General features: G+C 38.0%; 6 protein-coding genes across 6 annotated transcripts; all 6 read right to left on the reverse strand.

The window, feature by feature from the left end:
• Nucleotides 1–203: 203 nt before the first annotated feature.
• On the reverse strand, nt 204–1592 carry LOC125201402 (U-box domain-containing protein 8). Its single transcript, XM_048099488.1, has one exon. It carries the CDS (start codon nt 1463–1465, stop codon nt 365–367), a length of 1101 nt encoding a protein of 366 aa, XP_047955445.1. The 5' UTR covers nt 1466–1592; the 3' UTR covers nt 204–364.
• Nucleotides 1593–4923: 3331 nt separating this feature from the next.
• Nucleotides 4924–6085, reverse strand: LOC125220537 (G-type lectin S-receptor-like serine/threonine-protein kinase SD1-1). Its single transcript, XM_048122700.1, has 3 exons — nt 5638–6085; nt 5414–5564; nt 4924–5323 (listed from the first exon to the last, which is right to left on the reverse strand). The coding sequence occupies exons 1-3, from the start codon at nt 5724–5726 to the stop codon at nt 5018–5020; spliced, it is 546 nt and encodes a 181-aa protein (XP_047978657.1). The 5' UTR covers nt 5727–6085; the 3' UTR covers nt 4924–5017.
• LOC125188323 (receptor-like serine/threonine-protein kinase SD1-8) lies at nt 5833–7266 on the reverse strand. Its single transcript, XM_048085105.1, has 3 exons — nt 6810–7266; nt 6226–6518; nt 5833–6153 (listed from the first exon to the last, which is right to left on the reverse strand). Exons 1-3 carry the CDS (start codon nt 7264–7266, stop codon nt 5833–5835), a joined length of 1071 nt encoding a protein of 356 aa, XP_047941062.1.
• Nucleotides 7267–7341: 75 nt separating this feature from the next.
• On the reverse strand, nt 7342–8100 carry LOC125220527 (S-locus-specific glycoprotein S13-like). The gene has a single exon (XM_048122692.1). It carries the CDS (start codon nt 8038–8040, stop codon nt 7342–7344), a length of 699 nt encoding a protein of 232 aa, XP_047978649.1. The 5' UTR covers nt 8041–8100.
• Nucleotides 8101–8145: 45 nt separating this feature from the next.
• On the reverse strand, nt 8146–13554 carry LOC125220517 (receptor-like serine/threonine-protein kinase SD1-8). Its single transcript, XM_048122681.1, has 7 exons — nt 12169–13554; nt 10026–10190; nt 9701–9891; nt 9415–9625; nt 9098–9335; nt 8833–8983; nt 8146–8618 (listed from the first exon to the last, which is right to left on the reverse strand). The coding sequence occupies exons 1-7, from the start codon at nt 13460–13462 to the stop codon at nt 8304–8306; spliced, it is 2565 nt and encodes an 854-aa protein (XP_047978638.1). The 5' UTR covers nt 13463–13554; the 3' UTR covers nt 8146–8303.
• Nucleotides 13555–15099: 1545 nt separating this feature from the next.
• On the reverse strand, nt 15100–18364 carry LOC125220508 (G-type lectin S-receptor-like serine/threonine-protein kinase B120). Its single transcript, XM_048122672.1, has 7 exons — nt 16950–18364; nt 16720–16830; nt 16419–16627; nt 16136–16346; nt 15814–16051; nt 15586–15733; nt 15100–15513 (listed from the first exon to the last, which is right to left on the reverse strand). The coding sequence occupies exons 1-7, from the start codon at nt 18340–18342 to the stop codon at nt 15205–15207; spliced, it is 2619 nt and encodes an 872-aa protein (XP_047978629.1). The 5' UTR covers nt 18343–18364; the 3' UTR covers nt 15100–15204.
• Between the last annotated feature and the right edge of the window lie 3663 nt (nt 18365–22027).

The raw sequence follows: 22027 nt of genomic DNA on the forward strand, positions 1-22027 counted from the left end.
TCACCTCCACACAGCAAATTCACCAAAACAGAGAAGTTCTCTTCCACAAAAATTCAAATTGCTAGCAAAAGAATAATCCTAGCAACGGTCATATTGCAGTGAGGAATCAGAAAGCATTAATACCATTTGGACAAAAACACCAATTTCTGATCTTTCAGTATCTACCTATTTTGAGAGATGCATCATCTGATTATTTGAAAATGTACAACAAAGAACCAGATTCTTCCTTAGTAAGTCATTCTTTTATACAATATGCTATCCAACAACACTTAAAAAATTACAAAAACTTGCTACTTACTTCTTACTTACCTTCAAGATCAATTTTTTTTTTTTTTTTTTTACCACACTTCAATCCACAACAAGATCATACAGTTTTCCTCTTCCCTTGCAATATCTGAATCAACATATTAGCATTCCTCCTCACCTTCTCATTGTCATCCTCCAATAGCCCTACACATGTCTCAAACAACCCCTCTCTCAAAGCCTCCAAACCCATCTTTTCATTGTAGCAACAGAGGGAGCTTAATGTCAGCAGAGCATACTGCACTCCTCTTGAGCTCCCATTGCTCACAATCCCAATCAAAACATCCAAAAGCCCACAAAATCTGAGCATTTCATCTCTAGCAAGCTTGCATTTTGCGAGGAGGCCGAGGACCTCCACGGCCCGCTCGAGGCCCGAATCGGCGTTTTGGATCAGAATCGGCACCGCCCCGGATTGAATTGCCCGAATTCGATTGTCGGAGAAGGAGCAGAGAGTGAACAATGCGGTGGCGGCTTCCTTCCTCTCTCTCGAATTGCCAATTTGAAGGAGGGAGACCAGGCCCGGAATCGCATCCGGGTATGACCCGATCGTGACCTTGTTGACTTCGAGCACGGCGAGGCTGGTGAGAACGGTGGCGGCGACCGCGCGTGAGTCGCCGACGCCGCAGTGGAGCGCGTAGACGATCTTCCCGACGATTCCCTCGGCGACGAGGCCGACCTTGCAGTCGTCGTCGAGGCTCAAATTGAGGACGAAATGGAGCGATTTCTCCTGGAGCCCGGGCTCGCCCGACCCGATGCAGTTGAGAACGGCCGACACGGCGCCGGACTCGGCCAATCGGCGGCGAATTGAGGAGTCGCGCTTGCAGAGGCGGGTGAGCTGGTCGAGCGAATTGAGCTTTTCTTCAAGCTGAGAAGAGCGGGAGGTGAGGAGGTGAATTAGGGATTGGGGATTGGGGGTTTTGGGGGGGTTGGGGAGGGAGAGGAGGGTGAAATTGGAGATGAGGCTGCGGAGGGCGTGGTTGGGGATGAGGGAAGGGGGGTCGGGGAGGGGCAATTTGGTAATTGGGCAGGAGCGGTGGCCGGCGTCGAGCCAGCGCTGGATGGAGGCGCGATCGAAGGTGTGGCCGGAGGAGAGGATAACGGGGTCGGACATTATCTCCAGGGAAATCGGGCATTTGAAATCGTCCGGCAATTCGGCGGCCATTTTTCTTTTTTTTTTTTTGATTTTTTTTTTCTTTTTTTTTTTTCTGGTTGTGTCAGTTGAAAAATGGGGGGAGAGAGAGAGAGGTTTATGAGGTTTACCGTTTACGTGAGAGGTCTGAGAATTTGTGAAGAGAGGAGATTAAATATGTGTGAGGTGAAGAGCTCTTCCCTTGTGACACTGCTTCTTCTGTCTCCTCTCGCTGAGTTAATTACGATACTGCCCTCCTAGGATTAATTGAGATTAATTGGTGATTTCGTATATTTATTGGTGGGATTTATCTTAATTGTGTTGATTTAATTGGGATTGGTGGTATTTATTATAAATAACTTCTTTATTGAATGGTTTTTTTAAAAATTTGATTATTGATTTTGGGTGAGATTGTGCATTTGGTCACTTCAATTCCATTTTGGAGGAAAAAAAGCTTATATTATGTTGACAATAAGATTAATAAAGAAAATATCTAAGCATTTACTATCAAAACTAAAATGTATTCATCAAAATAAAAAAAAGGCACGCTTTAAGTTGATTGAGATTTCGATTTACCTATTTATTGGTCGAATGTTCTTAATTCTGTTAATTTGATTAAGATTAGTGTAATTAGTTACTATTAATTAAAATATTTATTATTTGAATTTGCTAAAATTGATTAGGAAATTTGGTTGATATTGTTTGTGTACTTGCTTGTGTACTTCATTGCTTCATTTTTATTTTGAAAAAAAAAACAATTAAATGTAAGAAAAAAGAAAAACAAAATATAGAATCAAAATCACAAAAATATAATGTACTCCAATTAATTGACTGTGTTTGACCTGACACGTATTTTAAGCAATGTAGTGGAAATGACGGAAAATATTAGTATTCCAGTAGAATATGAGTCTTACTTTTATATACTTCATCTGTCCCATATTACTTGAGGCATTTTTTTTCGGGATTTAAGAAAGTTTTGTTTAGTGGGTTAAGTAAAGCAGAGAGGAAAAATAGATTACTAGATAAAGAAGAGAAATTAAGTAAAAGAAAGAATAAAACAGATGAGATTAGATAGATGTTATGTTTTTAGCCAGAAAAAGAAATGACTCAACTAAGTTGGGACATTCTAAAATTGAATACGACACAAGTAACTTGGGACGGAGGAAATATTAATTTTATAATAATAAAAAGTGAATAGAATAAATTAATAGGATATGAGATTTATTAAAAAAAAAGTACTAGTAAAATAAATAATGCCAATTAAATAGGAACTTAAATGGGGATGGACAATAAAGAAAATTAATATCAATTAATAGGAGACCGAAGTATTATTTTAGATATCATAAATGGATATAACTAATAGATAATTTATTCCTCACATAAAAAAAAATTAAGAAAAGACAAAAATGTCTCTAATTATAGAAAAACATCCCAAACATGATTATTTATAGGTTAAAGTTCAATCATAAAAAAAGAACCTAAATATCTAAAAATATTTTATAATTCACTCAAATATTAAATATTTCGAAAAGACAAAAATGTCTCTAATTATAGAAAAACACCCCAAACATGATTATTTATAGGTTAACGTTCAATCATAAAAAAAGAACCTAAATATCTAAAAATATTTTCATTAATTCACTCAAATTTTAAAAAAATTCTCCAGTATAATGAGTTTCATGGATTTTTGTCGGTCGTGGGTTTTGCCGGAAAAAAAGGGGAATTTAACAACATTCATTTCAAAAGGGTATTTTGGGAAATAAATCATTCTTTTCTCCCGACTCTGCCTTTTGGGTAACGTTTGAAGGCGTGCTTCTTGTTCAACGGATTTATCTTAGCATCTTCATTTTATTTCTCAATTTTTATCTCTGCAGTAACTACTTATCTTGACTTTATCAAACTTTGACTTTTAATTAAAATTTTCGACAATTAAATTAATAAAACTATGAATTCCAATTATTTACAAAAATAGAGACAAATACCTATCGGAGCCACTAAACAATTGTCTAAGCAATGAAGACTACAAAATTAAGGTAAGTAGGTTAACCTTTTTGGATTAATTCATGCTTAATTTCTATATCCATTGAAACATTGATACGTAAAATATGAATAAATCTTAATTTACGTCTTTTATGGAAACATATTACAAACTAGTTATCCGGATCCAAAAAAGTCGCGACTATAAATTATTCATCAATCTGAAATAAACAAAAAACAAGCAACTGATGTGACTGAATAAATTCATATTTAAAAAAGAAAAAAACTAAAGTTCATTTTATGGGTCGATTATCTAAAAAATCTGAATTAATTTTTTTATTCAGATTATTGAATTAAATTACCTCAAATTGAATAAAAACACAAATTATACACATAGTTGGTATCTATATAAATCAAATATATTTAAAATTAAACACAATTTTCTCAAAGAGATGTGAATGTCCCTAGTCCTACCCAAATTTTTTGTCTTTTCGTGAAGAATTCAAAAAGCAATTTTAAAAGGTGGAATAGCACTAATTGTAATAGAGGTTAAATACCAAAATTAGGGATCTAAAGGATACAGATTATAGAGTATAAGGCCAACTCCACGTATTGAAATAATCAATTTTATAATGGGGTTTATGAAATATGTTAGGTATCATCATTCTTCATAAAATTAACATTCAAGCCTAATAATAAAAAGAATCCTTCTACCAATCTCTTATTTTATGAGAAAAAATTATCCTCCAATCATTTATTAATTGATATTAATGAGATATTCTAAAATATTCATTTTGATGCGCTATTTAATATGAATGGCTACATTTGGAAATTAAAAATTTGGTGTCACCTTTAAGAAACTACACGTCAATAATATATATATATATATATATGAGATTAAAAATATTTATTATTATTATTATTATTATTATTATTATTATTATTATTTTATTATTATATTCTATTTCATGATAAATGGAAACTATTGTAATTATATTATATTCTCACATATTGATTAAGTCAGTTAGTTTACACCTCTCAATTACAAAGACTTAGTCGCATTCAGCCCAACCGACTGACCAGTATAAACCTCAAGGAAACAAATGTAAAATTAATTCTTGAAAATGATGGGTGATGAACCTAATCCATCAAGAATCAGAAAATTCAGGTTTTCACCCTTTTTATTCAGTCCAATCAAATTGTTTCTTACATGTATATTTTATGTGGTCATAATCGCCTCGCCCCATAATTCTTGAATCATCAGCGTAACACCTGTCATGGTTTAATAAGAAACGGCAAAAGGAAGGAAAAAGAAAAATAAATTGCTGGATTGATTAGTCACTAACCAATTCATGAAATGTTTTGTTTCTTTTCCCTTTCCACTTTTGTTATACAAAAATTACAAATCTATATGAGCACCTATAACAGTCGTACATACAAAAAACTATCGGAATAAAAATTCAGGAGTCTAGAGATAAGAGATGCTATCATGTGGTATGTTCAATTAATCACAAATGCATAAATAGAGAAAATTGAGAAAATAATTGGTTCATGCAATTATGATTGGTTGAACAAACTACTGGCTACATGTCTGAATTTTTACTTAATCTATCGACCATGGAGCAATGTAAAGGTAATTTCGTTGAAAGTGTTTGGTATCTTCCCGGTGGAAGAGGAATCTATGTCGAGTATTGTACGTTGAGTGTAGAAACCCGGTTGGTTAGGTTGTTCCAAAACTGGATGCTCACTGTCCAACATTACGACAACGTTGGACATTTTAGGCCGGTCTTCTGGTCGTTGTTGCACGCATAACAACCCAACTTGGATACATCTTTGCACTTCCATAGATTCTTTGTTAGGAATCGATGCATCCACAATATCCCTAGGGCTTCCTTCCCTCCATAATTTCCATGCCTGCATTATTAATATAATATAGATGAAAAATGAAAGAATGTGATTTGTGTGATTACTCGATAAGGCCAAACATTAGGTTTTGTAGCTTACATGTCCTAAGAGATTGAGGTCGTGGTCAGGATGATAGAATCCCCTATTCTTCTTGCCACTTATTATCTCTAACACCAACACTCCGAAGCTGAAGACATCGGACTTGACAGAGAAGAAGCCGTCTACTGCGTATTCTGGGGCCATATATCCGCTATAACATGAAACAACATGGACTATTAGCTAGGAAAATTGAAGAGTAGAGAAGAACAAGTTTGTTTGCTTACTAGGTTCCCATCACTCTCTTTGTATTTTCTTGATACTGATCGGCCCCAAACATTCTTGCTAGCCCAAAGTCTGAAATTTTTGGATTCATTTCACTATCGAGGAGAATATTGCTTGCTTTTAGATCCCTGTGAATAATTCTCAATCTTGAATCGCGATGGAGGTATAAAAGTCCGCGAGCAATGCCTACTATTATATCATAGCGTGGGGGCCACTCTAGAGATGTATCCTTTCTTTGATCTAGGAAGATTGAAGGAGTTTGAGGATATTCCTAAGAGAAAAGCAAATACATAGTAAAGAGACTGACCAAAGATGAACAAGTCCAAACTCTTGTTGGGCATGTACTCATAAACCAGCATTCTCTCATCTTGATGAATGCAACATCCCACTAGCCTAACCAGATTCCTATGCTGCAGTTTAGTAATCAAGATCACTTCGTTCTTGAATTCGTGTAGGCCTTGTCCAGAGTCTCGAGACAGTCTCTTGACCGCTATTTCTTGGCCATTCGATAGAACGCCCTTCGTAGCAAGATGGTATTGTTTTAGTGAGAAAAATGCTTAGTGAGGATCTATCTACTAATAATACTATACCTTGTAAACAGACCCAAAACCACCTTCCCCGATCTTATTAGCAAACGAGAACTCATTTGTCGAAGCTGATATTGTAAAAAAGTCGATTAGAGGCAAATCAACATCATCATCATCATCTCCTACTCTTGCATTCTCATCTTCATTTGGACCATCATTTTGCTGCTCCGCCAAACCCGCTTTCTTCTTTGCGATACGCTTACGCAGCCCTACCCAGAGGACGAGTGCCAACACCACTACGAATGCAGCCAGCGATACTGATGCAATCACAATGCCTCTCTTCGAATTTTTCGAGTCTTTTCATAACATGACAAACACAATTATCAGTATATAAGAACCAAGAAATAAAATACTCCCACCCCTCCTCCCTCTGTAGTAGAGACATTTCTTTTCGGCAAGGGATTTAAGAAAAAATGTTTTAATCGAGTTAAGTAAAAGGAGAATAAAGTAGAAATGAAAAAAGTAGAGAGATGAAGAGAGAGTAAAGTACTTTTTGCCAAAAAAGAAAATGACTTAGCTACAGTGGGACGACACAAAAAGGAATACGACTCGGCTACAGACGGACAGAGGGAGTAAGATAAAAGCACCTAGTTCAGAGAGAGGCATCTTGACAAAGAGTTCCTGTCCACCCTCACCATACAGTCTGATATCCAACAACTCCCCCGACCAAACCACACACCCGGTAGCTTCCGTCCGAGCATACGCCACACACGAACACTCCCTCAAGCACGCGGCCTCGCACTCCTCATTCCCCACATTCTCAACCACAGAGCTAGTAGAAGTATCCGGAACCTTCACCCTCGAAAACCTCCTGAACCCTGCTTCTGTGCTGCAATTCAACGCAACGCTGCGACTGCATCCGCCCGACCGATCAAACCGCTCCCACTCCTCCCTCACCCGAGGCTCAAACCCTTTCAAACAACCACATACCGGCACTTGACCAAATTCACACACTCCAAATCCACCACATTTCGCGTAATCATCACAGGTATCCGATTGCAGCGTGGTGACACCGATCCATTCGCTACTCGTCTCGCTCCACATGAAGTGCGTCAGAAGCCCGGATTCCGTCACCACGAATCTCGACACAACAGAGTCATCCGTGTTTTCGAATGAGTACTATACATAGGTAGAATTGTACACGAAACTCGGGGTGAAAACAGTATTTCCATGAAGAGCTTCGGCGGCGCCACCGAAGCGAACTCCATCCCAAGGTCCGCTCCTGTACACGACATCCGAGCCTCTCCGGAGAATGATCGAAGGCAGCCCCTTCGGATCCATCCGGTACGTGTGTTCTCCCGGAGAAGGATCCTCTGCGCTTTTCCACGATGTCAGAAACAATTCTCGATCGCTTCTCAGATCCCACCCAGGCCTCATCCCGGGAATCAGGGTGTTCGAAGGCTCGTGGAAGCTCTGCCACGAATAATTGTTGTTGCTGAGTACGAGGTTTCCATTGTCCAGAAGCCGTAAAACCGGGTTTCTGGACGTGGAATTTGCGGACCAAATAGATGAGTTGTTGGCGGAGACGACGATGTTTCCGGAGGAAGTGAGGGAGAGTGTGGCGGCGATGGGGCGGTTCTTGTTGGCGACCCAGACCACGGTTTGAAGAGAGACTTTCTTGAACCAAATTCCGACGTATCGTTCGGTGGAGTTCCGTGGGCTGAAGAATCCGAGCTCGAAGATTCCATTGGGAGAGACGAGAGTTGTGTCGTCGTCGTCTGAGAGTGTTTGGTTCGGAGCTATGGAGTCGAGGGCGATGGAGGATTTGAAAATGGAAAGAACCAATAAGATGGTGTGAAACAGAGTATCATATTTCATCGTTATTTGCGTTCAAGATGAAGAAAAACAGTAGGAGTTTATGTTCAGATAGAACTTAGAAGCAACCGTCTATGGAGACTTTTGCATTCTAAAACTCAATAACGGTCAAGTTAATAAATCTTATATTTTGACTAAATTATTCAACATTGAAATTTTCAATTTCGAAATGTAAGAGTTACTACTTTCTATCTTTATTCAATAATTAATCAATCCTTCTATAGTTCAAAACTTGAACTGAAACATTTACAAGTTAAGCTGCACTATCATCGACCATCAAGCATGGTAACGGTAACTTGGTTGACGGTGCATGATTCGTCGTCGTTTCTAGGCGACGACGAGTCGGTTTCATTAGGGCGTCTTCCCAGGCAGTATCCTGGATGTTTAGGCTGTTGCATCGACACAAAATCGCTGCTCAACATTAGTACAACATTGGACATATTCGGCCTGTCTTCTGCGTGCTCCTGCACGCATAACAGCCCCACTTGTATGCATCTCATCGCTTCACCCGCCGCGTATTCTTCCCCAGCCGCTGCGTCCACCACCTCCATCGCCCTCCCTTCCCTGTACAACTTCCATGCCTGTACAATTCCATGCATTCATTATATAAATATATGTAGGGGTGCATTACATTGCTAAACCTTTTAAGTTGTTAACTCTTGCTAACTCATCGACGCAGTATATTAAAAATGTCAACACATATTATTGAAATGTCAACAAAATTATGTGTTGACATTTTTAAGACACTGCGTTGATGAGTCAGCAGAGTTAACATCACTAGATGAATTATCTTACATAGGCAAGAAGATTGAGCTGGTTGTTTGTTTGATAGAATCCTCTGTTCTTCGTCCCGCTCACTATCTCCAGAACCAGAACTCCGAAGCTGAAAACATCGGATTTTATGGAGAAGAGGCCGTCCATTGCGTATTCTGGCGACATGTAGCCGCTGCAAACATTCTCATATTAGTACCTGTCGTCATCTAATGATATGCAGCAGAAATAACATACATTAATAGATAAAGATTCATAACAGATATTGCATGCTGGCGGATTGTCTTACTATGTTCCGACAACTTTTTTGGTGTTGGCTTCGGTCTGATCTCCCCCGAAGATTCTTGCCATCCCAAAATCCGATATCTTGGGGTCCATATCTTTGTCAAGAAGGATGTTGCTCGCCTTGAGATCCCGGTGGATGATTCTGAATCTCGAATCTTGGTGTAGGTAGAGGAGGCCTCGTGCGATCCCACATATGATCTTGAAGCGCGTTTGCCAGTCCAGCATCGAGCTTCTGTTTTTCTCTGCAATAAACAACACTCATCAGTTCATATTAAAAAAATGCATCATCCATTTATGTAGGAGAAGAGGGCTGTTTCTTACTGAAGAGTATAGAATCAAGGCTCTTATTCTCCAAGTATTCATACACCAACATCTTCTCCTCCATCTCAACGCAGCATCCGAGTAGGCGAACAAGATTCCTGTGCTGAAGTCTGGCTATCAGCTTGACCTCATTCTTGAACTCTTCTACTCCTTGAACCGAAGTTTTCGACAGCCGCTTCACAGCTATTTCCTGGCCTTCAGCTAGCACACCCTAATGCATAAATATGTTCAATATTGGCCTCATTAATATTGATGATAGTTTAATTTATAGTAAAAGATAATTCACCTTGTAAACAATGCCAAAACCACCTTGGCCTAGCTTATTCTCATCACAAAATTTATTGGTGGCAACTACTAAAGTTGTGATGTCGAACAGAGGTAGCTCGAGTTCATCGACTGCTGCTTCACCGGACTGGTCTCGTTTGCTTGGAATTGTTGGTGAATTCGCGAGATAGTCTTGGCTCCTCTCCCTCGAACCTGTTTCGGAATTGGGAAAAGGTAGCATCAAGTTTACTACATATGTAACATGTAACTGCATCATTAGACACAAGTTTACTGTTTATGTGACATGTAAAATGCTTCATTAGACACACAAATTTCCTTACTAGTACCTCTTGGCTCTAATATATCTACAGTCTCCGGTTTCCGTTTCTTCCATACGAGGAAAATGGTGAATCCAATGAGCAATGCAGCGCTTCCGACGACAATTCCAGTGATCATAATGGTTTGTCTAGTCTTGTTAAAATCATCTCCAGTTACTGAAGCTGCTGGTGCTACTGGAAACAAAAAATTAACATCTCAGCCACTTAATTAATTAGTATGTTTAAGTTTAAAAAAAAAGTCCTCTTAGTAGTTTAAAAGTAGCTAAGTCGATTTGGTGTTATGCACCATAAATTAAATTCATAATGAGAAATGCTCTTTTCAAAGTTTCAACTCATACATCGCAGTCCTCAAACGCTACATATTACCTAACCCTGCCTGCACAAATTTAAAACTTATTATTTCTTATTTATTTTGGGTTGGTAGTAATTATATACTCCATATTTGCCTAATTGAATATAGAGAAGCATTTAACGTCGTTGTAATTAGTAGAAGAATTGCGTGATTAAAGCAGCCTAAGTCCATAAGGTCGGCAGGTTAGGCGTACTAGTATTTACAGTGAATGCAATATAAGGAAAAAATTATAATTGAAAAAATGAGACTCAACATATTAGAGAGAAAAACATACTATAAAAAGTAGTATATTGCACTATTTTCCGTAGATGGGAAAAATAGAAAATGGGAGTGTTTGACAAAGCCAAACAGTATTCTTTAATTATATTTCAATCAATATATATATGTAGCTAGTAACATTATAGATTAATAAATTAATAATACTATTTGAGAAGCGGATGTATTACGCATACATGTAGGATATCATTTTTCCTCGATTCAAACGTGATTGATCAAGAATATAGGTCATATCATATCCTACAATTTGTGGTAGATCATAATGTGAATTTGACTTATATTGCATCTTTTTTTAAAGATGGATATTAGTGGTAGTAAATCCTACTCTGTTGTTAGGCGGTAGGTGATTATCATATACTTCCTCAGTCCCAACATATTAGACTCCTATTTCACTTTGGGGCGTCCTAATACACTTGAATCATTTTTCTTTATGATAAAAATTTACTCTAATATCAACTTCACTTACACCACAAACAACTATCTCCTAAATTCTTGTGCTCAAAAGAAAAGAGATCTAATATCTTGGAACGAAATGAGTAACATTTATCCATTCAAGAAAAAGTTACTCAATGTAACTATGGACCTTAGCGAAAAGAATTACCCATGGTTGCAGTAATACAAAAACTGGTATGAACATAGGAAGGTTGAGGATGGTGACGTCATGTGCGTGACATATTCAAACAAATGGACAATGTGAATACAAAGGCGGTATTCTTCCATTGTTGTTAATCAATACTACTAATATAGAGTAGAAGTAGTAATACTTGATCAACAAATTCTAGAGAGAACACTACTTTGAAAATGGAATTCCAACACAACCTTGTTTCTTGTGAGACAAACTATTTTTACGTGTATCACATTGTATTATCCCCCATATTACGTGTAGTTGACTTTCTATTTATATATCATAGTTTGAAATTAGGAACCAAAATTAAAAAAATCCAATTTTTTTCATAGAATATAATCAACTCATCCCGCATATTATTGTATTCATGTAATGCTTCATAGTGGAACAATTAAAAAAGGGATCAGTCCACATTGTCACAACATAATCACCTAAACAATTCTGACAAACACATAATCCTCCCTTAAACGAAGAATAATTCGCTCCTAAGTACTACTTGGGCCACCAACCATTAACCTACTACTTCCAAGATTACGACCTTCATAAATTACTTCAAATAATTACCACCACCAATAATAGAACTGCATCAACACAGTTCTCTCTCCGTTCGCGATTAAATGTCCCATATTTGGCCGGCAAGAGTTTTAAGAAATTGTTTGACTTTATGAAGTAAAGTGGTTAGAAAAATTAGTGAAATGTGGGACCTACTTTTATATATTGGTTTTATAATAAAATGTGAATGGAATGAGTGAGTAGAATATAGAATCCACTTATCAAATACGATAAAAGCGAAATGAAACATTTATTGGCGGACGGGGGGAAAAAGGAAAAATGGGTCATTTAACAGCAGATAGAGGATAATGGAGTAAAAAAAATTAAATAAATGTAAACCAACATACCTAATTCCGAAGCCGGCACCCGGTAATAAAAATCCTGGCCTCCGCCCTCCGCCGCTGCGTACTGCCTCATATCATACAAATCCTCCCCCCAAACCACACACCCACTCCCGTCGCTAATATTCGCGCTCGAATACCCCCGGCACGAGCAGTCCCTCCGGCACATCTCCCGGCACCGATCCAAGCCCATCCCCCCGTCCACAACCGCCCCCCCACTCTCCGGCAGCTTCACTCCGCTCATCGCCAAAAAACCGTCGCTATCGCACTCCAATTCCGTCTCCCTCACACAACCCTCCGAACCATCCCGAAGGTTCCACGCCTGCGGATTCTTCGGACGGAACGCTTCCATACACTTACACACCGGCGAAGCGTTCGCGTCGCAGATTCCATAGACACCACATTCTCTGTAATCGTCGCACTGATCCTTCGGAGCGTACCAGAAAAGACTCCAGATTCCGCTTGACGGAATCCAGATGAATCTCTGCAAAACACCGTTGTGTTTCACTAGTAATCTCGAATGCATTGATTCGTTCAACTGGGTGAAAGAGTATGATACTTCTTCTGGATTCCTGACGAACAGGAACGACAGAAGCGGGCTGCTGGGCCGCATTTCAGGGACCCCACTGAATCGCAGCCCATTCCACGGCCCGCTTCTGTAGTACATTTTTGCCCTGTTCGTCAGGTGAATCTCTGGGTAACCGGAGATGTCCAGCTTGAAGCTGAAGTCTCCTGTCGACGGATCATCCGCGGATTTCCACGACGTTATGTACCGATTCAGTCCTGTTTTCGAGTCCCACCCGAGCTTCATCCCTGGCAACAACGTATCCGTTGGATAGTCAAAGCTTTGCCAGAGATAATGGTCTTCATCGTCTGCTTTGCAGACGACGAAGTTTCCGTTGTCCAACAATCTTGCGATTGTTGTTGTTGTTGTTCTGGTGGTGCCAGTATGGTTAGCTGACCATACTGGTATTCCGGAATGATCTGATAAAATCAGCCCAGCGCTGTCTGGGCTGATTTTTAGGATCCCGGAGGAGTTTGTGAGGGGAGAGTCGCGGTTGGCGACCCAGACGACGACTCGTTCGGGGATGTTTTTGTACCATATTCCGACGTACCAGGTGTTTGAGGCGCCGGGGAAGAAGCCGAGCTCGAATTGCTGGGCGGCGGAGATTAAGGTGTGGTCTTGTGTGAGCGGTTTGGTGGGGGTGATGAGATCGGTTGAGGTGGTGAGGAGAGGGAGGAGAGTGAATGTGAGGAGGAAGCGCCGGAGGTGGTGGTGGCGCTCCGCCGCGTTTCTCATTTTTGAGAGCTTTTGAGCATTTTTGGCGTTGGTGATTTGGGTGAATGATGAATGAATGGATATTTTGGGTTTAATGTCGACAGGTGGAATTGTGTGTATTAAAGCATGGGAATAATGAAGGACGCGTCTATGCTTTTGCTGTCCAAACTTGACAAAGATTAAAGTGTATTCTATTTCAATTTACTTGCCAAATCCATTGGATGTACTAATATGTTTTGCGTTAAAATGATAACGCCTCTTAAAATGATACCATGACACTATATATACAACAATATTATAAACGCTATACAACAATATTTAATACGCTAGACAACAATTTATAGATTGTTGTCTAGCGTGTTGGATATTGCTTTCCGAGAAAAAATTGTTGTATAGTGTATAAAATATTGCTGGCCGTTTTTTTTATCCTTGAACATTTTTTTTATTGCCACATGGCAGCTGATCATTCGTCCACGTGTACAAATGATTAGTTAGGAATGATAGTAGAATGTTACCTTGAGAGGTGGTGGCACCCTAACACTCCCCTATAATAGACCACATGTAATTTTCATCTAAATACTACTCCCTGCGTCCAAAAAAAAAAAAAAAAATCACATTTGCTACTTTTGGTTGTGTCGTTTGAAAAAAAATATCTCATTTTGTATATATGCTTATATGTCGTTTAAATTTCATTTTCTTTCTAAACTGATCTCTTCTCCATATGCAAATTAATGTGACCGGTTTCTCAAAATTGAAAAGAAACTGCATAAAGCACCGATTTAATTGTCGCGTTCCTATTTTTTTTTTCAAAAAAAAGTCTAATCTACTTTGTTTTATTCCCTGACAGAATCAAGCAGAAGTCCGCTTTTGTTGGAGAAAGCTTTGTGAATTAGTAATTCCACTTCCCATAAAAGTCTTACTATTTTGTTATATCATCCCATTCTATAAGAAAGAGTTTTATTTCACCTTTTCTATAAAGGATAAAGGGTAAATATGCTCTACATTCTACTAATTTATTTCGCTCACATGTTATTAATATAAAACTAATATATACAAAGTGAGACTCATATTTTACTAACTTATTCAACTCACTTTTTTTACATTTCTTAAAATACATGCATAACCAAATAAGACCCCTATTGCGGGACTAAAGAGGAATACTTAGTTTGGGTTTGTTAAATTATTTACCAAACATTACTTTGACAAATTCAAATTTTTTAACTACTAGTAGTATGGTTAAAGTAATCGACTTTGTTACTAATCCAAGTTCAATAGCTCTTGCTTTGTTTTCTACCTAATTATTTTGGTCATAACGATTTAGACAAGTTGTTGGATTTGACATCGGCAAGGAGAGAAATTTAGCTTCGTTTCCACCACAAAAAGTATTTAAAAACTAGTCATGGTAAGCATATACAAATAATTTTTTAGTAGTTCCAAATGGTTGAGCGAATAATAATATTGACTATTTGTATTAGTAATTTATACGAAATGGGAAGAACAACCCATTTATTAAATTATTTATCCAACCCATTCTGTTTGTATATTCATACAATGACTAGGTACAAAAATTAATTTTATACCACTTTTTCTTGGTCAGAATTCTGACCATCATGCTATTCACAAAATCCACAAATTTCAATAATTCTGGGCTCAATATGTGTGAAAAGTTGATCTTTCTAACGTATGATTATTCCTTCATTAGAGGCAATAAACTATATATACAGCATTTCATATTAACATTAAAAAAAATAAGAATCAAAGAATTATCTTCCAAGAATAGCAGTGATAGTAACATTGTTTGAGGATGCAGCATCTTGATTTACATTCCACATATCCTCATCTAGATTATACCTCATTGATGTAAAAGTAGGCTGTCTCGGCAAAGGCAGCGCCACGTTCTCGCCCTCCAGCATCAGCAGAACAGCCGGCATGTTTGGCCTGTTTGCAGCAACGTCTTGCACGCACAGCATCCCGACATGAATGCATCTCAGCACTTGTTCCTGCAAGCTCGATTCCCGGATTGAAGAATCCAGCAGCTCGATCGCTCTCCCTTTGTCCCAAAGATCCCACGCCTTGAACGACAAAAAAAACACAGTTAGATCCATCACTGCAGAAGAATATACGAGGCTGTGATCGTAACTTACATATGCAACCATATTTGAGAAGTCCGTTGAGCGGTAGCTAGCGTTTCTTTGACCGGTTATGATCTCCAAGAGAAGTACGCCAAAGCTATAAACGTCCGACTTGAGGGAAAACAAGCCCTCCATAGCATACTCAGGTGCCATGTAGCCACTGCCAAACAAGATTTTTATATCTTTCTGCTACAATAGTAAAGAAAAAGTTGCCTACAATAGATATTAACGATGACTTACTATGTTCCAACGACAATGTTTGTGTTCGCTTCGTTTTGGTTCCCTCCGAATATTCTGGCCATGCCAAAATCCGAGATCTTTGGGTTCATCTCTTCATCCAGCAAGATGTTGCTGACTTTTAGGTCCCTGTGTATTATCCTAAGCCTTGAGTCGCGGTGCAGATACAGAAGCCCTCGTGCAATCCCCGTGATAATGCTGAATCGTTTACTCCAGTCTAGCTGGGGCTTCTTATCAGGATCTGTATCGGAAACAAACAATTGGTGTTCAGTTTAGCAGGATTAGAATTAAGGTCAGCAACTAACAATCTACACGCACGACTAACCAAAGAGATACGAATCGAGGCTTTTGTTGGGCATGTACTCGTAAAGCAGAATGTTTTCTTCTCCCTGAATGCAGCAGCCCAACAGTCTAACAAGATTCCTGTGCTGTAGCTTAGCAATCAGCATAACTTCATTCTTGAACTCCTGTAGCCCCTGGCCAGATTTTCGCGAGAGCCTCTTCACTGCTATCTCCTGCCCGTCCGGTAGTACACCCTGAAGACATCGTTCAATACATTAAACGTTGCAATTCTACTTCATTCAGATCACTTGGGAGACAGTTTGTACCTTGTATACATGACCGAATCCTCCTTGTCCGAGCTTATTATCGTCAGAAAAGTTGTCGGTAGCTGCTACCAAGGAGTTGAAACTGTACAGTGCTAGTTCAGTTCCATTCCCTTGCTGTCCTTCAACTCCAAGATCACTTGGTCCAGAGTAATCGATCGAACATTCTCTGCTCGGACCAACTTTGGGCACTTCGTTCGTTTCTGTAACCACTGAAATAAATCGAAAACTCTGATCCATTAGGCTGTCATACTTAATACACACATGAGCAGTTAACTACCAAAATGATGTAGCAAAGGCTCACCGCCACGTTTTCTTCGTCTCTGCAGGAAAAGCCAACCCGCGATAAATAAAAGGAACGACCCAACAACTGCGGCTGTGATAATGACTGCTCTATAAGCACGCTTCGTTTCACCTACGAAAACAGACCAATAATGCACATCCTAAACATACAATGTAGATAAGATAAACAGATGCATAAAAGAAACAGGGGACCTCACAAGAATCATCAAAAGGTACCGAATATATACGCACCCAATTCTGAGGCAGCGAGGCGAACGAACAAAGTGTTCCCGCCCTCCACGAACCGCTCAACATCAACCAAGTCTCCGGTCCATATCATACAATTAATCCCACTAACAAAAGCATATCCAGTGCAAGAACAGTTGTGCAAACACCTCCTTTCGCACTCCTTCGCGCTTTCTAACCCGACATAATCCACAAAGTCGGGCAGCTTCACGCCCTCAACCTCCCCAAATCCGTCGTTCCCAACGCCCTCAGCCACCCCACACTGCAAACGAGCCCTCCTTTTACACCACTGCCCGCCATCATCAACCGCGAACCCCTCCATACAACGACACCTCATCCCATCCATCCGATCACACACGCCAAACGGCCCACACCGGTTGTACCTATCGCAGTCGTCGACAGGGTGAGCCTGCACAACGCGCCACTCGCCATTGCTCCACGCCTCCTGCCTCTCAACCCCCTCCCAATCAATCTGAAACTTCACAAATGAGGAATCTCCGGAAGGGGTGTAGGTGAAGAACAGCTTCCCATTTCCCAAATTCGTGAGGCGAAAACCGGAGAGGTAAATCGTCCTGACGTCTGTAACGCCGATGAATGAGATTCCATTCCAATGGCCGCTTCTCCACCGTCGATTCTCCCCTTCCCAAATCACAATCTGCGGAGATCCGCGAGGGTCCAATCCTAATGTATAATTCCCCGGTGAAGGATCAATTGCGGATTTCCACGAATGGAAAATTTTGAGCTCTCCGCCGGCGGCGTCCATGTGAGCTTCCATGTCCGGCAAATAAGTATCAGTGGGATTGTAGAAACTCTGCCAGAGCATTTTCTTCGAGTTTGGGGTTGGGAAAATCGCGAGATTTCCGGTATCCAATAGAATCGCCGTCGAATTAGGCGATGAGGAAGAGGCATTGCTCGACCAAACAATCACACCGTCGCCGCCTTTGATCTGCAAATTGCCGTCGTCAGCCATGGATAAAACGCCGTCGTTTCCTGATAGCGGTTTGTCTCTGTTTGCGACCCACACCACTGGTTGAACTGAGATTCCGTAGTGCCAAATCCCCACGTAGCGGAATCGGGAGCCGTTAGGGCTAAAAAATCCCAATTCGAATCTCTCTCCGGCGGAGATTATAGTGGCGCCGCCGTCTACGACTGATAAACCCATCGGAATTCTATTTCCGGCGGAGATGAAAACGGAGTAGAAATGGCACGTTAGTAACGATAACCAGAAGAAATATCTGAAATGACGAGAGCCCATTTCAAAAGGTGTGATTTTGAGAAGTTGAGAGGGTGATTTGGAGGAAGAAGGTGGTTTTAATGAGAGGTTTTGTTTGATTGAAGATTCTTCGTTAGCAAAAATCCGAAAACTCCGCCGCCCAAACAAAAAGCAGTTCCTTGACATTGGCTCATTTGAATTTTACACAACGTGTTCAAAATGAATCGTCACATTTCTGAATATTTTAAGGAATAAAATGCTGCTAAATTGGGTAGTTCTTGGGCTTCTCCTAACAGTGGGGGCTCTGACAGTGATGGCAGTTACTGAAAAGGAATAGTCAAAGATGGATTAGCCAACTCGTTGACCAAATTTTGGCTTGGTTTCCCACTGATTTATTATTTAGAAAAGGTAAAGATCTACGGCGCAGATCTTTAGTAAAATAAAGGATGTTGGCCACAGATTTAGATATGATTATGATTTATGACGTATTATTCCTAGTAAAAATTTAGTGGTCCATGGTAGATACACGCGTTACCACTTGATATGTTAAATCGAAATATTCAATTTTTTTTAGCACTTAAATTATATTGATTGAACACATAGCACATATCGGTATATAAATTTTTGCTCTCATCTGGATTGGATTGCAGTAAATAGGTTAGCCCGTATATTCGAGCTGTTTTACATAGTACAAATCAATTGTGAGCGCTAAATTGGTATCATATTTATGTAAAGATAAAAATGTTGTGCATTTCAATAAATGTAGAGTGAACTACACAAATGGTCCTTGGACTATGAGTTTATCTCGTCCATAGTCCCTGGACTTTAAAAATATCGCCAGTAGTCCCTGGACTAAGGGTTTATCTCGAAATTGGTCCTTTTGGCTTTTTTTGGTACGAAAATACCCTTTGATATTATTTTGGGGGGTTTGGACAATTTGGTCTTTTTACACTTTTAACATTTTAAATCTGATATTATTTTAGTTATGTACTAACTTTGATATTATTTCAAAATTATCATTCTTCTTCCATTTTGTTATCCTTCACTGAATTTGTTTTTTTAATTTCAATATTAGATTTAATTTTACAAAATTTTAAATTTTATTTTTTAAATATCAATAAATTTTTTTAATTATAAAAATTATTAAATAGCAAAAATTAATAGTTATAATCAATATTTGATAGTGTATAGTACTATGTAATCAATAAGGTATGACAACGCCTTAGTTTTAATCAATATTTAAATAGCTTTAATCATAAATAGATTATATAACACAATTTATTCTGAAATAAATATGCATCTAATGTAAGACTAATATAATTTTTGTTTATTAATTTGAAAACAATCAAAATTTACTAGAAAATTTCAACAAAAATACTCCTATATAAAATTTTAAGTAGGATCAAATTTTTAGTCAACTTCATAATATTTAATCACAAGCAATTATAACAACCGAACGGAGGCTAAATAGAATAACTCTTATTTTTCCATCATGATTAATATTATTTTTCTGTACTTCTTCAATTCAATTGAATATTATATTAAATAACAAAAATTAATAGTTTTAATCAATATTTATAGTGTCCATGAATTAATAGTTTTCATTAAAAAATTTATTGATATTTAAAAATCTAAATATTAAATGTAATTTTATAAAATTAAATCTAATATTGAAATAAAAAAATTCAGTGAAGGATAACAAAATGAAAGAAGAATGATAATTTTGAAATAATATCAAAGTTAGTACATAACTAAAATAATATCAGATTTAAAATGTTAAAAGTGTAAAAAGACCAAATTGCCCAAACCCCCCAAAATAATATCAAAGGGTATTTTCGTACCAAAAAAAGCCAAAAGGACCAATTTCGAGATAAACTCTTAATCCAGGAACTACTGGTGATATTTTTAAAATACAGGGACTATGGACGAGATAAACCCATAGTTTAGGGACCATTTTTATAGTTCACTCATAAATGTAATAGATGTAGTATTGATACAAGTCTAATATCTAAATTATACATATATATATATATATATATATATATATATATATATATATGTTTGGATGGAAACGATTTTAATAATAAAAGTTCTGAATTATTTTCAGTTTTTCGGTCATGATGATCTATGAGGGAGGAAGGAGCTACAAGATTTTTCCAAAAAAATTTATCCTGACTGTTTGTATGCGTTTTTTTATTTTTTTTTTATTTTTTTAAATTCTGTTTGTTTTAGACTTTCATGAAAATTATTGCTATCTTTGTATTTAATAAAGATAGTTTATGATTTTTTGAAATTTTTAATATTCATATCATTATTACAAATAACTTGGTCATAAATCACAACTGACCTATTATTTATTGATAATTCATTATGCATTCTTGTTATAACAACCGCATGCTTTACGAAAATAGATACACGTACACTGCTTAATAATTACAGAGGATTAGAAAATGAGTTTTTTTTTCACCTATATTATAGTGGCTTAGGAGATGAGGTTTTTGACTTTTTAGGGCATTAGCAATGGGGCCGATTCCCAGAGCCGAAGGATCGGCCCCCCAATCGCCTTCCACCGGTCACCATAGTGGGGAGGGAGCCAATCTCCCTTCCCCTTCCCCTTCGCCGTTCCGCCGATAAATCGGCCAAGCTGATGCACCTATCGGCTCCGCATCGGCCCGTGATAAGTCTCGGGCTGATGGCGGAGCCGATTTTCCTTTTTTTTATTTTTAGTTAATTTTTAATTTTCTTCTCCTATATAAATACCTCAATCCTCTTCATTTGACACACCCACATCATTTACTTCACAATTTTTTTCGCTAGAAATATTTAATTTCACCCACAATTCGGATGCAGATTTCGATTCCAATTCATGGAGGGGCTGATGTTTTATTTAAATTCGTTTCTCTTTGTATTCTGTTTTCCAATATTGTAATACATCGAAGAATGAATTTATTATGTAATTTTATTTATATTATTTAGTTATTTATGCTTTTTTTAGTTTTTGAAATGAAATGAGATAGGCTCTGAGATAGTCTTTGGGATAGACTCTCCATTGCACAGAGATAGGCTCTGGGATGGACCTGCTGACGTGGCAGTAAAAATGGAGATATGCTCTGAGATAGACTCCCTATCTCAAAAAAATAGCCTCTATTGCTAATGCTCTTATTTGCTGGATTTTATTGTGAGAATAAAGGTTTTCTCTTGTAAGGCTTGATGAGGGATTATTACTAACCATTTTAATTGAGTCAAATTGACCAAAATTATTAATTATATTTGATTAAACGTTACTCAACTTCCGACATGAAAAAGTAAATGAAAAGGGGCCATGGGAAATCATTCAAAAGACACGTGTGTATTGATAATGGAGTGCTGTTTACTTCTTTTATTTTGCCATCGTGGCTAAAAACACTAACTTATGTTACTCATATCTGCCGGTTTATTTATTGTTTTACTAGTATAGTCTATTAATAAATAAACATAAATAATCATGAAATAAACACATAGGATTATGAACCTTATAATTCAATATATGATTTTCGGATACAATTTATAATTAGATATAGAAATATATATAAAATAAAAATGAACCCTAGTTCTATTCACGATACAAATTGAGCCGGGCCTATATATAATCTGTATGAACGCATTGGGTTGGTTCGTCGTGGCCGTGGAATGGTTGGCTTCGTATGAGACTCTATCCAACACATCGCTTACGAAGCTTGTAAAAATTTTTATAGTACTATGTTCATGAGATTGTATCCGAGATTAAATTTATTGTGTGTTTGGTTCATGAGATTCAACCCCACAACTCAATCCTAGATAGATAATCATGAAATAATTAGTCATAGCTAATCCTTATGACTAAAATAATCCC

This window comes from Salvia hispanica, chromosome 1 (genome assembly GCF_023119035.1).
Source record: "Salvia hispanica cultivar TCC Black 2014 chromosome 1, UniMelb_Shisp_WGS_1.0, whole genome shotgun sequence".
NCBI classification, from domain to species: Eukaryota; Viridiplantae; Streptophyta; class Magnoliopsida; order Lamiales; family Lamiaceae; genus Salvia; species Salvia hispanica.

What these genes read in the sequence shown, in the direction of transcription:
- LOC125220537 (XM_048122700.1), bottom strand. Translation starts at nt 5,726, where the DNA reads ATGAATCCAAAAATTTCAGACTTTGGGCTAGCAAGAATGTTTGGGGCC. An exon ending in AAGAGAGTGATGGGAACCTA is followed by an intron (nt 5,565 to 5,637) that starts GTAAGCAAACAA and finishes TTCATGTTATAG; the next exon opens with CGGATATATGGCCCCAGAAT. An exon ending in ACCTCAATCTCTTAGGACAT is followed by an intron (nt 5,324 to 5,413) that starts GTAAGCTACAAA and finishes TTAATAATGCAG; the next exon opens with GCATGGAAATTATGGAGGGA.
- LOC125188323 (XM_048085105.1), bottom strand. Translation starts at nt 7,266, where the DNA reads ATGTGGAGCGAGACGAGTAGCGAATGGATCGGTGTCACCACGCTGCAA. An exon ending in GATGCCTCTCTCTGAACTAG is followed by an intron (nt 6,519 to 6,809) that starts GTGCTTTTATCT and finishes TGTTATGAAAAG; the next exon opens with ACTCGAAAAATTCGAAGAGA. An exon ending in GTTTTGGGTCTGTTTACAAG is followed by an intron (nt 6,154 to 6,225) that starts GTATAGTATTAT and finishes CTTGCTACGAAG; the next exon opens with GGCGTTCTATCGAATGGCCA.
- LOC125220527 (XM_048122692.1), bottom strand. Translation starts at nt 8,040, where the DNA reads ATGAAATATGATACTCTGTTTCACACCATCTTATTGGTTCTTTCCATT.
- LOC125220508 (XM_048122672.1), bottom strand. Translation starts at nt 18,342, where the DNA reads ATGTCAAGGAACTGCTTTTTGTTTGGGCGGCGGAGTTTTCGGATTTTT. An exon ending in GATTCGGTCATGTATACAAG is followed by an intron (nt 16,347 to 16,418) that starts GTACAAACTGTC and finishes CGATGTCTTCAG; the next exon opens with GGTGTACTACCGGACGGGCA. An exon ending in TCTCAAATATGGTTGCATAT is followed by an intron (nt 15,514 to 15,585) that starts GTAAGTTACGAT and finishes TTGTCGTTCAAG; the next exon opens with GCGTGGGATCTTTGGGACAA.
- LOC125201402 (XM_048099488.1), bottom strand. Translation starts at nt 1,465, where the DNA reads ATGGCCGCCGAATTGCCGGACGATTTCAAATGCCCGATTTCCCTGGAG.
- LOC125220517 (XM_048122681.1), bottom strand. Translation starts at nt 13,462, where the DNA reads ATGAGAAACGCGGCGGAGCGCCACCACCACCTCCGGCGCTTCCTCCTC. An exon ending in AAAAAAGTTGTCGGAACATA is followed by an intron (nt 8,984 to 9,097) that starts GTAAGACAATCC and finishes GAATGTTTGCAG; the next exon opens with CGGCTACATGTCGCCAGAAT. An exon ending in AGCTCAATCTTCTTGCCTAT is followed by an intron (nt 8,619 to 8,832) that starts GTAAGATAATTC and finishes GGAATTGTACAG; the next exon opens with GCATGGAAGTTGTACAGGGA.